This window comes from Dendrobates tinctorius, unplaced genomic scaffold, assembly GCF_039654945.1.
Source record: "Dendrobates tinctorius isolate UK_male_01 unplaced genomic scaffold, ASM3965494v1 ptg000079l, whole genome shotgun sequence".
Classification (NCBI taxonomy): Eukaryota; Metazoa; Chordata; class Amphibia; order Anura; family Dendrobatidae; genus Dendrobates; species Dendrobates tinctorius.
Window position 1 is genome coordinate 29,278,431 of NW_027361747.1, and position 13,701 is coordinate 29,292,131.

A 13,701-nucleotide genomic window follows, 5' to 3' on the forward strand; every position below is an offset into this window, starting at 1 on the left:
GACTCAACCCAATGCTTTTCTAGAGCTCTGCTTTCCCACATACAGAGAAAGCAGGGATACTTTGTGTACCCACGTTGCTGACCAAGAAGGAAGCAAACCATTTTAAGGTCAACACAGATGATCCAATTGTGTGTGTCATATTTCAATAACTCAATAACTCTCTTTACATCTCCATGTTCTTCACGAAGAGAGACAGAATGCCCAATAGGGACTGCACCAAATAAATTGCCATTGTGTAGAAGGACACACTTAAGACTCCGCTTTGAGCTATCAATAAACAGTCGCCATTCATTTGGCTTGTACATTGAAAGCCCTAATTCTTGTAGTAAACCAGGAATATTATGGCAAAACCCAAAACCGCTGTCACACCGAAAGTACTGCAAAAATGTACTTTCTCTAGTACGAAAGTATGATACCTTCGCTCCTTGTTCAAGTAACTGTTTCTCATTCAGCCTTGATGCTAGTAATTCTGAAGCTTTTTTTGATAAGCCCAATTCACGTGCTAAATCATTTAACTCGTGCTGATCAAATCCCTTACAAACTGAATCCTTGTGACTTTCAAATTCTGCATCATTGCTGTCACTGTGTTCGTCAACATCACTCAGAACTTCTAGAGATGGTAGCTGTTCGAAAATTGGCACTGGAATTTCAGCTGAATGAGGCATTGGTCTGATAGCTGACGGTAAATTTGGATATTCTATTTTACTTTTATTTTTCCTGTTAAATCCTGATGTTTTCACTAAACAGAAGTAACAGTCTGTGGAATTTCTTTTTTGCTCTCTCCACACCATGGGGATACCAAATGCCAACTTTTTGCTTGCACACTATGTGAGGGGCCCATGGCTTATCTTGATCACCGAGTTTTACTTTAAAATATGCAAAATATGCTTGTTTGACAAATGCACTGATGTTTGCCCTTTGAACTGGAATGGTGAAAACACCACAAATATAGCAGAAGGAGTCAGGGTTGTTTGGGCATTTACGACGAGAGGAAGAAGGAGCAGACATGATCTGAAACAAAGGAAATATGTACATAAGTAAATAAAACACTGAGATGGAAAGTTACAAGCTTTGAAAACTAACAAAGAAAAAAAATCATAAAAGATATATAAATTACAACTAAGCGCCCAATGTAAAGAGAAAAGCTATCACAGATCCTATTTATTCCTACTATGATACATTTTTTTGTGTAAAGATATTGATAATTATGACGTATTGGGAGCTGTACACACCTCTCACCACACTGTCTCAGTTGTGACTAGTCTTACAAGTTGCCATGTAGCTCTATATGAGTCGAATTGTACTCAGATAACAAGTCTTATTACAGAAATCAGTGCAATTGTGCTTCTATGGCAGGTAAGTTGAGGAGGAAAAACTTGACGTGATAGAAAAAAACTGACTACATTTTTGGAATCAGCATGCCAATTTTTAGTATAAATCAGCTCAAAAACCTAACTCAACAGAAATTTTTTTTCAAATTGTTCCCCAGTGTAATGTACCAAGGCAAGGTTTTCCCTGTGAGGTCTCCCAAACTGGAAGGAGAGGAAGGTCACAAAAACAGGTGCAAAGTGTGTTACAGAAGAGAGATATAAAAGGACACCATTTATCAGTGCGACACCTGCCCTGACAAATGTGGCCTGTGTATGAAAGACTGTTTCAGAGTCTACCACTCATCCATGGACTAATACATTTATTTCTGACTTGCACAACTCACATATGCCATCCTGACGTAAACCACAAAACTCATATGCCAACCTGACATGCGCTACATAACTCGCATTTGCCAACCTGACGTGCTACATAACTCACGTATTCCATCACATTAAAAAATTCACATACTAGGAAAACACTAGATCATTTCCAATAAAAGGTCACTAGTGAGGGGAGGGTTTCCACTGTTCAGGCACATCAGAGGTTCTCCAAAGGAAACATGACTCCTGCAGACCATTCCAACAAATTCTGCATTCTAAAACGTCACTCCTTCCCTTCTGAGCTCGGCATACTCTGAAGATATTTTACAACAGACTTTGGAGTCCATTTTCTTCAAATTATACAACTAAAAGATAGTTTTTACAGCTCAACATCAAACATTTAAATAAATTCCTTGGGGGGGTGTCTAGTTTCGAAAATGGGGTCGTTTTTGGGGGATTTCCACTGTTAATGCACATCAAGGGCTCTCCAAACTTGATATGTCGTCCGCTCTCAATTCCAGCCATTTTGTATTGATAAAGCCAAACTGTGCCCCTTCCGTGCTCTGCCGTGTGCCAAAACGCCGATTTTCCCCCACGTATGTAGTATTGGCATGCTCAGGAGAACTTGGACCCCAAATGTTGTGCAATTTCTTCTGTTACCCTTTTGAAAATAAATAATTTGGGGCTAAACGGTCATTTTTTGGCAAAAATTAGATTGTAGTTTCTCTTTCGCCTTATTGGGGGACACAGAGACCATGGGTGTATGCTGCTGCCACTAGGAGGCTGACACTATGCACAAAAAAAAGGTTAGCTCCTCCTCCGCAGTGTACACCCCACCGACCGGCAGGGAATTCCTCAGTTTAGCTTAGTGTCAGTAGGAGGTGGACACGGGTCTTTCAATAGACCCATATCTACCTCAGTGTGCGTCGTTTTCTTTTCAGGTTTTGCGGAGGGATATAGAGTGAACGGTCACATCTGTAGTCCCACAAGGAGGCTATGAGTACAGCGTGAACTGCCACCCCGTATCCTCATAGGTCTCCACAGAAGGACCAAGAACCTGAGCACGGACGCGTGTCAGGCGATCCAACTAGTCCCCGTCCCCCGTCTCCCACCCACTCGCCCACCAGAGCCTGTGAGTCCGGAAGAGACGTGGACATCCTTCGGCTGGATGGTAGAGGTACCTCTCTCTCCACAGGTACCGGAAGACACTGAACAGCGGCAGGACTAGAGGGTAAGTATAGGACCCTGAGCCCTCAGCAGCCTCTTCCTTTCCCTGAATTCCCCGGCTGCACTTATCTCAGTGCTTTTCAGCAGCCGGGCTGCAGTCAGGCCTCTATCATCCTCCCCGGCTGCACTTCAGCGATGGTTAGCAGCCGGGCTAGTCATGGCTCCATTGAGGGGCGATCGCCGTGGCAGTGCGGCGCTGTCTCCGCGCCGCCCCGCGCTTCACGGCGGCCGCCGCATCTACTACTGGCCCCGGCTTCAGTTTGGGCCTACTTCGGCGTCGCGGCCTCGCCGCCCGTTCTAAGCCCGTCCAACGCTCTCTTCCTCGGGCTCTGCGCTCCAGGGGCAGTGTTCAGCCCCCTAGACTGCCTATAGGCAGCGGGCGGCGCCATCTTCCTCCTCCTTACTGCGGTTAGCCCGCCCCTTCCTTCTCCCTGTCTGCTCAAGGAAGCGCTCGCTTTTCTACCCGGCTTTTCTCAGGCGGCCGCCATTTTTTCTGCCTGTCAGCCGGACTCCGTCTTCTTCCCCATCGAGGGCTCCGCAGATCCAAACGAGTGGCGCAGCATTGGGGGACTCAGCAAGCGTTTGCTGGAAGCATCTACAGGACACTGGACCGTGAGTAGGCTCTGCTCGGCAGACTGACACCCTCCTCTGCCTCCTGTCCCCCAACTTTCCGGCACTACCTCAGGTTTCACTATGTCTAACTCCAAATCTGACCGTAACCGCCCTGCGGCTCCTTCCTGCACTCTAGTCAGGTTCTTTGCATGATCTTCTTGCAATCGCAAACTTCCCTCAGGTCAGTCCACTTCCCTATGCCTAGACTGTAGCAATCCAATTCAACCTGACGCCGCCCAGGAGCCATCTAGGGCCCCAGGTGAGAGTGAACCCCCCATGCCCGGCTGGGCTTCATCTCTATCACAGTCAGTGGCAGACCTCACCAGGGTGTCTCAGTCCCTAGTAGCCGTTCTGGATAAGTTGCCCCTGGACACCTCTATAGGGTCCAGCAGGCCTCAAGAGGTTCCATCTGAGTCGGCCAGCGTTAGTCGCAAAAGACCCAGGCAGGATCTCCAGCCGGAATCCTCTCCTCGCCCCATGTCACCACATAGTCCTTCTCGTCAGCCTCCCTCCCGGGCCTCCTCTCCCGAGTCAGGTGAGGCGCTCTCGGACAGGTCATCTGAGGGGATCTTAGAGCTGGATTCGGACCAGGATGCGAACATGAGGGTTACTGTACAGAACCTCATTGCAGCGATCCACCATACCTTCGACATTGCGGACTCCCCTGCAAAATCCTCAGATCAGGAGGTTTCGTTCAGACGGGAGGAAGCACCCTCCAGGGTATTCCCTCTGCATTCCGAGTTTGGAAAGATTTTTACCAGGGAAAGAGAAGATCCGACCAGACGCTTTCAAAGAGGAAAGCGTCTCGGCGTTCTGTACCAGTTTGCTAAAGAGCTCTCGGACAACTGGTCTGCCTCTCCCTCGGTCGATCCACCCGTGTCCAGGCTTTCTAATAACACGGTTCTCCCGCTTTCAGGTGTGGCGTCTCTAAAGGATTCTAATGATAGGATTATAGAATCCCTAGCGAAGTCTGCCTTCGAAGCGGCTTCAACGGCGGTATGCCCAATCTTTGCTTCATCCTGGGCAGCAAAGGCCATAGCTACTTGGGCAGAGGATCTTCGTCAGGGCATCCTATAGAAAGCACAACCAGATCGATTGGCCGATCTCGCCAATCAGATTTCCCATGCGGGGGATTATCTGCTTTCTGCTTCTTTGGATGCGGCATCCTGCGCAGTTCAGGCGTCAAGCAACGTAGTGGCAATCCGACGTACAATTTGGCTCAAGGCCTGGCACGCGGACTTGTCTTCTAAAAAGTCTCTTACTAATCTGCCTTTTCAGGGAGTGCGCCTTTTTGGTTCCCAATTGGACCAGATTATTAAGGACGCCACTGGAGGCACGAGTTCTCTCCTGCCTCAGTCCAAGCCTCGCAGACCACCATTAAGGCGTCAGTTTCGACCCTTTCGGGCTTACCGCCGTTTCAATACGGCGAAGACCTCCAACCAACAAAGACCGCAGGCACGCCAAGATAGGAAGAAAGTTTCCTTCAGACCCACTCCCTCCTGGCGCTCCCACTCTTCGCAGAGCAGACCATCCAGACCCAGATCTGGACGGTCCACATCAGCATGACTATCCTCGGACTCCCGAGGGTCCCTTCCAATTTGGAGGTCGACTCCTGTTCTTCAAGGACGTCTGGCTGGTCTCAGTATAGGACGCTTGGGTCAGGGAGGTTGTATCGTCAGGATACAAGATAGAGTTCGTCTCTCTTCCACGGGATCGTTTCTTCGAATCCCGTCCTCCAAAAGATCCAGCTTTGATCCCGGGGTTCTTTACGGCCATCGACTCGCTCCTGAGTGCCGGGGTGATTGTGCCCGTTCCCGAAGCGGAGCAGTTTACAGGGTTTTATTCAAACCTATTTGTCGTGCCGAAAAAAGACGGGGCCGTCCGACCCATCTTGGATCTCAAGCTGCTCAACAAGATAGTCCGTCTTCGCCACTTCCGGATGGAGTCGGTTCGTTCGGTAATCGCTTCCATGGAGGAGCATAAATTCATGTGTTCAATAGACATCCAAGATGCCTATCTACATGTTCCCATATTCTCCGGACATCAGAAGTTCCTGCGTTTTGCGGTTCGCCAGGAACATTACCAGTTCGTCGCGCTGCTCTTCGGTCTCGCCACCGCTCCCACAGTCTTCACGAGGATCGTGGCTGTGTTGATGGCCTTGTTGAGGATCAGAGGTCTCGTTCTTTTTCCGTACCTCGACGATATTCTGATCAAAGCTCCCTCTTTCCAACAGGACGCCTAAGTTTGACGATCGTCCTAGACACTCTTTCCAATTTCGGGTGGATCGTCAACAGGAAAAAGTCCTGTCTGGTTCCCACTCAACGTCTTGTGTTTCTGGGGCTCCTGTTCGACACTCGTCGGTCAAGGGTCTTTCTCCCTCAAGAGAAGATTCTCTCCCTGCGGCAGGATATACGATCACTGCAGACCACACGATTTCCGTCCCTCCGAACAACCATGAGGGTCCTGGGAAAGATGGTGGCGGCGATAGAGGCAGTTCCCTTTGCAGAATTTCACGCCAGACCTCTCCAACACGCCATTCTGTCGAGGTGGAACAGGTCGGCTCTGTCCCTGGATCGCCCTGTTCGTCTTTCAGGCCGGATCAAGCGGTCACTCAACTGGTGGTTGACGTCACCTCTCATCCTCTTGGGGCGGTCTTTTCTTCCCATTCACTGGCAGATTGTTACAACGGATGCCAGCCTCCTCGGCTGGGGTGCAGTATTCCGCAATCACACTGTTCAGGGTCGTTGGTCGACTCAGGAATCTGCTCTGTCGATCAACGTCCTAGAGATACGAGCGATCCATCTGGCTCTCGTCCACTGGGAGAGGCTCCTCAGGGGCCTGCCTGTCCGGCTTCAGACAGACAATGCCACAGCGGTGGCATATGTCAACCGCCAAGGAAGGACACGGAGTGTCTCAGCCCTGGCAGAAGTGTCCAAGATCCTTCGGTGGGCAGAGATTTCGGTACCGACAATCTCCGCGGTACACATTCCCGGCGTAGACAACTGGGCCGCCGATTTTCTCAGCCGCGAGGGTCTCGCGGCAGGAGAGTGGTCCCTACATCCGGAGGTATTTCTTCAGCTCTGCCGTCGTTGGGGAACCCCGGACGTAGATCTGCTAGCTTCTCGCCTCAACAGGAAAGTCCCACAGTTTGTATCCAGGGCTCGAGATCCTCTCGCAGTGGGCGCTGACGCTCTGGCCATTCCTTGGTCGCAGTTCGAGCTCCCCTACCTGTTTCCTCCCCTGCCTCTTCTTCCCAAGCTGTTGAAGAAGATCAAAGCAGAAGGAATTCCAGTCATTCTCATCGCCCCGAATTGGCCCAGAAGGTCTTGGTTCGCGGACATTGTCAACCTTCTTGCGGACGCCCCCTGGAAGCTTCCAGACAGGGCAGATCTGCTGTCTCAAGGCCCGATTTGCCACCCCAATTCTCGGCCGCTCAATTTAACGGCGTGGCTGTTGAGACCGAGGTTTTGAAACTAGCAGGATTCTCCGGTCGAGTAATTCATGCCGTGATCCAAGCCAGGAAGCCATCATCTTCCAAAATTTACTACCGTACTTGGAAGGCCTATTTCACTTGGTGTGAGGCCAATAACATCGCGCCCATGTGCTTTTCGCTCCCTTCGGTTCTGTCGTTTCTTCAGGCAGGGCTGGATGCGGGGCTTGCTCTCAGTTCCTTGAAGGGTCAATTTTCGGCGCAGTCCATTTTATTTCAGAAGACGTTGGCCTCCTGCCCTCAGGTCAAAACCTTTCTTCAGGGCGTGGCTCACACGGCTCCTCCGTATCGAGCGCCCGTGGATCCATGGGATCTTAATCTGGTTCTTGAGGTTCTGCAAGGTTCTCCTTTTGAACCTCTCAGGGATGTTTCCCTTTCTCTCCTTTCTTGGAAGTTAGCTTTTCTGGTGGCCATCACTTCCATCCGGCGCGTGTCGGATTTGGTGGCTCTTTCTTGCCGCTCTCCTTTCTTGGTACTTCACCAGGACAAGGTAGTTCTGCGGCCTCCGCCCTCTTTTCTTCCAAAGGCGGTGTCCGCCTTTCACCTCAATGAGGATATTGTTCTGCCGTCCTTCTGTCCGAGTCCAACTCACCCTCGGGAGCGGTCCATGAACAAACTGGATCTGATCAGGGCGATGAGAGTTTATCTGTCTAGGATGACTTCCTTGCGAAAGACAGACTCTCTTTTCGTCATTCCAGATGGGGCGCGGAAAGGTCACCCGGCTTCCAAAGCTACTATTGCTCGCTGGATCAGATCGGCAATTTTGGAGGCCTACCGGGTTAAGCATCGAGTGGCCCCTCCGGAGATTAGAGCGCACTCTACCCGGGCAGTGGGTGCTTCCTGGGCGGTACGCCACAGAGCCTCCGCGCTGCAGCTTTGCAAAGCTGCAACCTGGTCTTCGGTTCACACGTTTGTGAAATTCTACAAGGTCCACACCTACGCTTTGGCGGACGCCAGCCTAGGTAGAAGGATCCTGCAGGCAGCGGTGGTGAGTCCACTGGCCTGATGGAAGTTTGTTTCCCACCCCAGGGACTGCTTTGGGACGTCCCATGGTCTCTGTGTCCCCCAATAAGGCGAACGAGAAAACAGGATTTTTGGGTTGCTTACCGTAAAATCTGTTTCTCGGAGCCTTCATTGGGGGACACAGAGACCATGGGTGTATGCTGCTGCGACTAGGAGGCTTACACTATGCACAAAAAAAGGTTAGCTCCTCCTCCGCAGTGTACACCCCACCGACCGGCAGGGAATTCCTCAGTTAGTGAGAAAGCAGTAGGAGAAGTAACAGAATAGATTGAAAACAGAACAATCTATTCTGTTACTTCTCCTACTGCTTTCTCACTAACTGAGGAATTCCCTGCCGGTTGGTGGGGTATACACTGCGGAGGAGGAGCTAACCTTTTTTTGTGCATAGTGTCAGCCTCCTAGTGGCAGCAGCATACACCCATGGTCTCTGTGTCCCCCAATGAAGGCTCCGAGAAACAGATTTTACAGTAAGCAACCCAAAAATCCTGTTTTTCACGGCTCTGGTACCTTTTTGCCTTGGGTCACAGCTGCTGGGTTACAGGCAATTATCTGCATGACAGCGTGGGAACTGCATCTCTGTGACTGGCACTGCCTAACATACTGCCCATGTTTCTCACGTTGTCACACAGATGACAGCGTGGAAAACGATGGATGTTCGGTCTGCCACCTTGAACAGTAACATGCACTCCAGGGAAGGGTCAATGCACGGACACTAAGTGCTTGGTATGGACTCCGAGCCTTACCATTCGGGTTCGTCAATCCTTGCTCAGAACATATTTAACTGCCATAGTTTTTGGCAGTGCGAAGTCCTGATTATCCAGGATGATGAAACACTGAGATTATCTTTTGTGTTGCACAAAAGATCATTTCACCCGATGAATTGGTGTTTTGCTTGTTCATCGGGTGATCGGCAGCCTGTTTCCAGGACAAGATAATTTTGAAACAAGTGTTATGAACAATGTTCGTGTTTTAAAAATCCAAGCAATTTTCATTGTGGATGAGCCTTTAACACTTAAGATTTTTAAGAATTAAAAAAAATGTTTTTACCCATTTCTCTTTTTAGTGTTTTTAATTTTGATTTCTTTTTAAGTATGGTGATGATACAGAGTCTGAAGCGGCTACGGAAAGACCGACCGGTGCAGCCCATCTCCTACCTGAGGAGACGGACTCAAATCAGCAACCAAATAATACCCGTCCCAATGCTTCCAAGGCACAAAAAGATGTTGCTCTAAAAGAACAAGCAAGGTTCTTGTAATTCATTTATTTTATTTTCATATCCGATGTATTATTTGAGATTTGTAGAAACGTCTTTAGTTAGCACTTGGCTTACTTTAGTTGATGTTCCGTTAGAAGGCCAGTAACCCCCCCCTCCCCTTGTAGCACCTGTGCTTCAACTAATATATAAAGCTCAAAGTGTGTATGTATGTGTGTATGTCCGGGATTGGCATCCGCACCGTCGCAGCTACAGCCACAAAATTTGGCACAGTCACACGTCTGGACCCCGAGAGCGTCCTAGGCTATGTTGTGAGGCGAAATTTTAACCCCGCGTGTTCCAATTTACCAAACATTTTTGCCCCTGTCTACATAATGGGGAAAGAGTGTGTGCCTGTCAAGCCCCGCCCCTCATTATGATGTCATAATGCCCCTATCTACATAATGGGGAAACAGTGTGTGCGTTTCAAGCCCCGCCCCTCATTATGATGTCGTAATGGTTGCCATGGCGACGCTGATGTCATCATAGGTTGCAAGCCCCGCCGCTCATTATGATGTCCTAATTGTTGACTATGGGATGGAGGATGTGTGATGGGTATATGGGCACTGGACTATGGGATGGAGGATATGTATGACGGGTATATTGGCACGGGACTATGGGATGGCGGATATGTATGATGGGTATATGGGCACGGGACTATGGGATGGAGGATATGTATGATGGGTATATGGGCATGGGACTATGAGATGAAGGATGTGTGATGGGTATATGGGCACTCGACTATGGGATGGCGAATATGTATGATGGGTATATGGGCATGGGACTATGGGATGGAGGATGTATGATGGGTATATGGGCATGGGACTATGGGATGGAGGATGTGTGATGGGTATATGGGCACTCGACTATGGAATGGAAGATATGTATGATGGGTATATGGGCACGGGCCTATGGGATGGTGGATATGTATGATAGGTATATGGGCACGGGACTATGGGATGGAGGATAATTATAATTTGTTATAACTAACCACAGTTAGTTACTATGCCCGGGCAGCGCCGGGCTCTTCAGCTAGTATTCCTATAAAGCATCAGCTTACTATAAACATTAATATTACAGAGAGAAATTCTATGAAAGTAAGCTGCAACAGCAGCAGCACGAACTGAAACAGTTACAAGAAGAGAGAAAAAAACTGATGGAAATTCAGGAAAAAATTCAAACTTTGCGGAAAGCTTGTCCTGACCTTCAGGTATGTGTCATTATTAACCTTGATTAAATATGTCATCAGTTTTAAATTAAATCCAAGTAAATAAAAATTCTTTAATAGATAAGTCTTGTAAAAGCAAAAGCTATGAAAAGTACTCATTATTTATTCAGGATGAAACCAGATTTTGTTTTTTTTTTGTTTTTTTTTACCTTTCTTGTGAAATACTTTCAAATGATCTCCAGTTTTCCAATGCTGACTTGGTGCACTTGATTCTTTATAGCATCTGATGGAACAGCCAAGCATTTTGGAGGTAGTCCTTTCCACAACCATGGGAGCAAGGAAAAATTAATTGGCCCAAAAATTCCCACATTGATAGTAGCTGATTAGTATAAGTGAGAGCTACAAGACACTCGGCAATTAGTTGATTTCTAAGGCAGCTTTAATTTTAAGCTAAATTATTTAAAGGGGTTGTCCACTACTTAAATATTAAAGGCCTAGTCTACGGTTGGTCAGCAGTATAAGATCGATGGTGCTGCGACATCCAGCACCCTCACCGATCAGCTTTTTCTGGTTTCAGTGACAGCTTGCTATTAGAAGTGGAAAAGAAGAACAAAGACAAAAAAATCTAAATAATAAACATAGGAAACGAAACTAATCACAAACTAAACGGTTTCTATACAAATGCACAAAGCATGGGCAACAAACAAGGAGAACTGGAACTACTAACGCAGGAAAAGAAATAGGATATCATTTGATTCACTGAAACTTGGTGGGACGATACACATGATTGGAATACAAGGCTAGAAGGATACAAATTATTTGCAAGAAACAGTTGATAAGCGAGGAGGAGGTGTCGCATTGTATGTTAGAAACGCGTATAGCTGCACAGAGATTAAAGATTCAGAGACTGTCAATTCTTTGGAAACTGGGTAAGAATAATAGGAGAGAACAACGGAAAGGACACCATTGTAGGCATTTACTACAGGCCGCCTGTGCAAGCTGAAGATATGGATGAACTCTTTATGCATCAAATGGCCAAGTTCTCCAAAAAATGACATAGTTGTCATGGGAGATTTCAACTATCCAGACATTTGTTAGGAATCTCTCAGGCAAAACTAAACGCCCCGTCACACACAGCGAGATCGCTGATTTCTCTAGTCACCTTCCACAATGGTATACGGAGGTTGCCTCTTTGCCCTGATGGGGGACAGGAAACAGAGAGGTTAAAAGGCTCTCCCACTTGCCAGTGTCTTTCCTTTTCCCCATGAGGCAGGGAGAGATCCGTATACTGTGGTGGCCGGCGACTGCAGTAGCGGGGGGTTACCTCTGTCAAATGCCGGGCAGCTGGTGGTCTTGTCTCGCCTCCTCCGTGATGCTGCTCCTGTTGTCCCCTCGGGTGACCTCGGGACCCGCTCTGGCCTCCTCGCGCCCCCGTGAGGGCAAAGCAAGCCAGGGATCCCCGACCGGGGGCCTCCCGGAGCTCCCCGGACCTCTCCTCCTCCAGCCGCGGTGCCCGGATGTTCCGGTATCGGCGCTCCAGGAGGACGCCGACTTTCGGCTAATGGCCGCCCCCATACCGCGCGAGGTGCCCGCTCCTAACGCCGGCACATGGACCCGGGAGGGGGGAAAACCGCAATGCTGGAGGGCAGGTGCTGTCTCCGAAGAGCATAACAACCCTGCCGAAGGCTACATTGAGGTAAGACAAAAATCGCTCAGCATGTATAGCACTTCATGCCCTGTGTCTGCAGAGCCCAGCGCTGACCCTGCTACATTGAGTGTTTGCAGGGAAGAGGTCTGTGGGGTGTTATCATTAGGGGGCCCCCCTTTGTCCTGACTTCTCTCTCCCTCTTGTTTTAGGGAGAATAGACTACCCCCAGAGCCGCAACCAGGAAAAAGTCCCCAATCTGTAACCCTAAAATGCCCTCATTGTGGGATAAAAAACTTTGCCGATCTTGCACCGACAAAGTAGTTAGAGCGGAGCAGCCGTCTCTTTTGGCGAAATTCGCTCCCTGATCAGACAAGAGGTACAGTCTTCCCTAGTGGCCTTTAATCCTCCGCCACCACCACCAACCCACTCTCCAGTAAAGAAAAGGAAGATACAGGTTGAGGACTCGGATTCTGAGTCTGACCTGTTTCATACATCGTCCTCTGGGAGATGAGAGGAACCCGTATCGCCCAGAGCCTCAGATCCGAAAATACCTCTTCTCCTCTGACTATATTGAGGAGCTGGTGTCCGTAGTACGCAGTACCATGGGGTTAGAGGAGGAACCAGAGCCTCAGTCCATTCAGGATCAAATGTTTGGCAGGCTTAAAACAGAAAAACGCATACGGTTCCCGGTACATGCCAACATATTGGACATGATTTCGCAGGAGTGGGAACTACCGGAGAAACGCTTCAGCACTCCCTCAGAAATGAAACATAGGTTTCCGCTAGAAAGCGATTCGATAAAGGGGACATTCCGAATGTTGACGTCCAGGTGGCAAGGGTCGCAAAAAGAACTGCGCTCCCATTCGAAGATTCTTCACAGTTGAAGGACCTGATGGACAGAAAAATAGAGAGTCTCCTCAAGAAATCTTGGGAGACATCTACGTCCACGTTAAAGGCTAACATCGCCTCCACCTGCGTTGCTAGAGCTTTGTTTCGTTGGCATGAGGAACTAGAAACCCATATATCTCAGGGTACCTCTAGGGGCGAGTTATTAGACTCCCTACCCATCCTGCATAAACCTACTGGGTTTTTAGCGGATGCCTCCATGGAATTCATTAGGGTGGCTGCTAGATCTCTGGTTCAGTCCAACTCAGCCTGGAGAGCGCTCTGGCTCCAGATGTGGAGCCGTGACATTACCTCCAAGGCCAGACTATGTGCCATACCCTTTAAGGGGGAATATGTCTTTGGACCGGCCGTAGATGAAATTCTAGAGAAAGCCACCGACAAGAAAAAAGCCCTTCCAGAACAGAAGCCTTTCAAAAAGCGGCTTTTTCATGCCCCACAGGCTCAAACCTCCCAAACAAGAAGCCAAAACAGGGAGATGGAGCTAACCGAAGAGTAGGGGAAAAAATATTCTCGTCCCACAGCAGCAGCAGGCCCAGCCAGACATGCAATGATTTCGACCCGGTGAGGGGGAGACTCTCAAAATATATACATCAGTCGGAAAACCTCGCCAGTTCCCACTGGGTCCTCAACGTCATCAGGGATGGCCTATTGATAGAGTTCATCTCCTCCCCTCCACAGGGTATA

At 48.9% G+C, this 13,701-nt stretch overlaps 1 protein-coding gene across 7 annotated transcripts in view; it reads left to right on the top strand.

Annotated features, from left to right (window-relative positions):
• PCM1 (pericentriolar material 1) overlaps nucleotides 1-13,701 on the top strand; it is a 224,952-nt gene that overhangs the window by 137,233 nt on the left and 74,018 nt on the right. For all 7 annotated transcript variants that reach the window (XM_073583641.1, XM_073583639.1, XM_073583635.1 and 4 more), the window contains exons 12-13: nucleotides 9,134-9,288; nucleotides 10,376-10,505. In XM_073583641.1, the coding sequence (XP_073439742.1) occupies nucleotides 9,134-9,288; nucleotides 10,376-10,505 (285 nt within the window). The remainder of the gene's footprint in view (nucleotides 1-9,133; nucleotides 9,289-10,375; nucleotides 10,506-13,701) is intronic.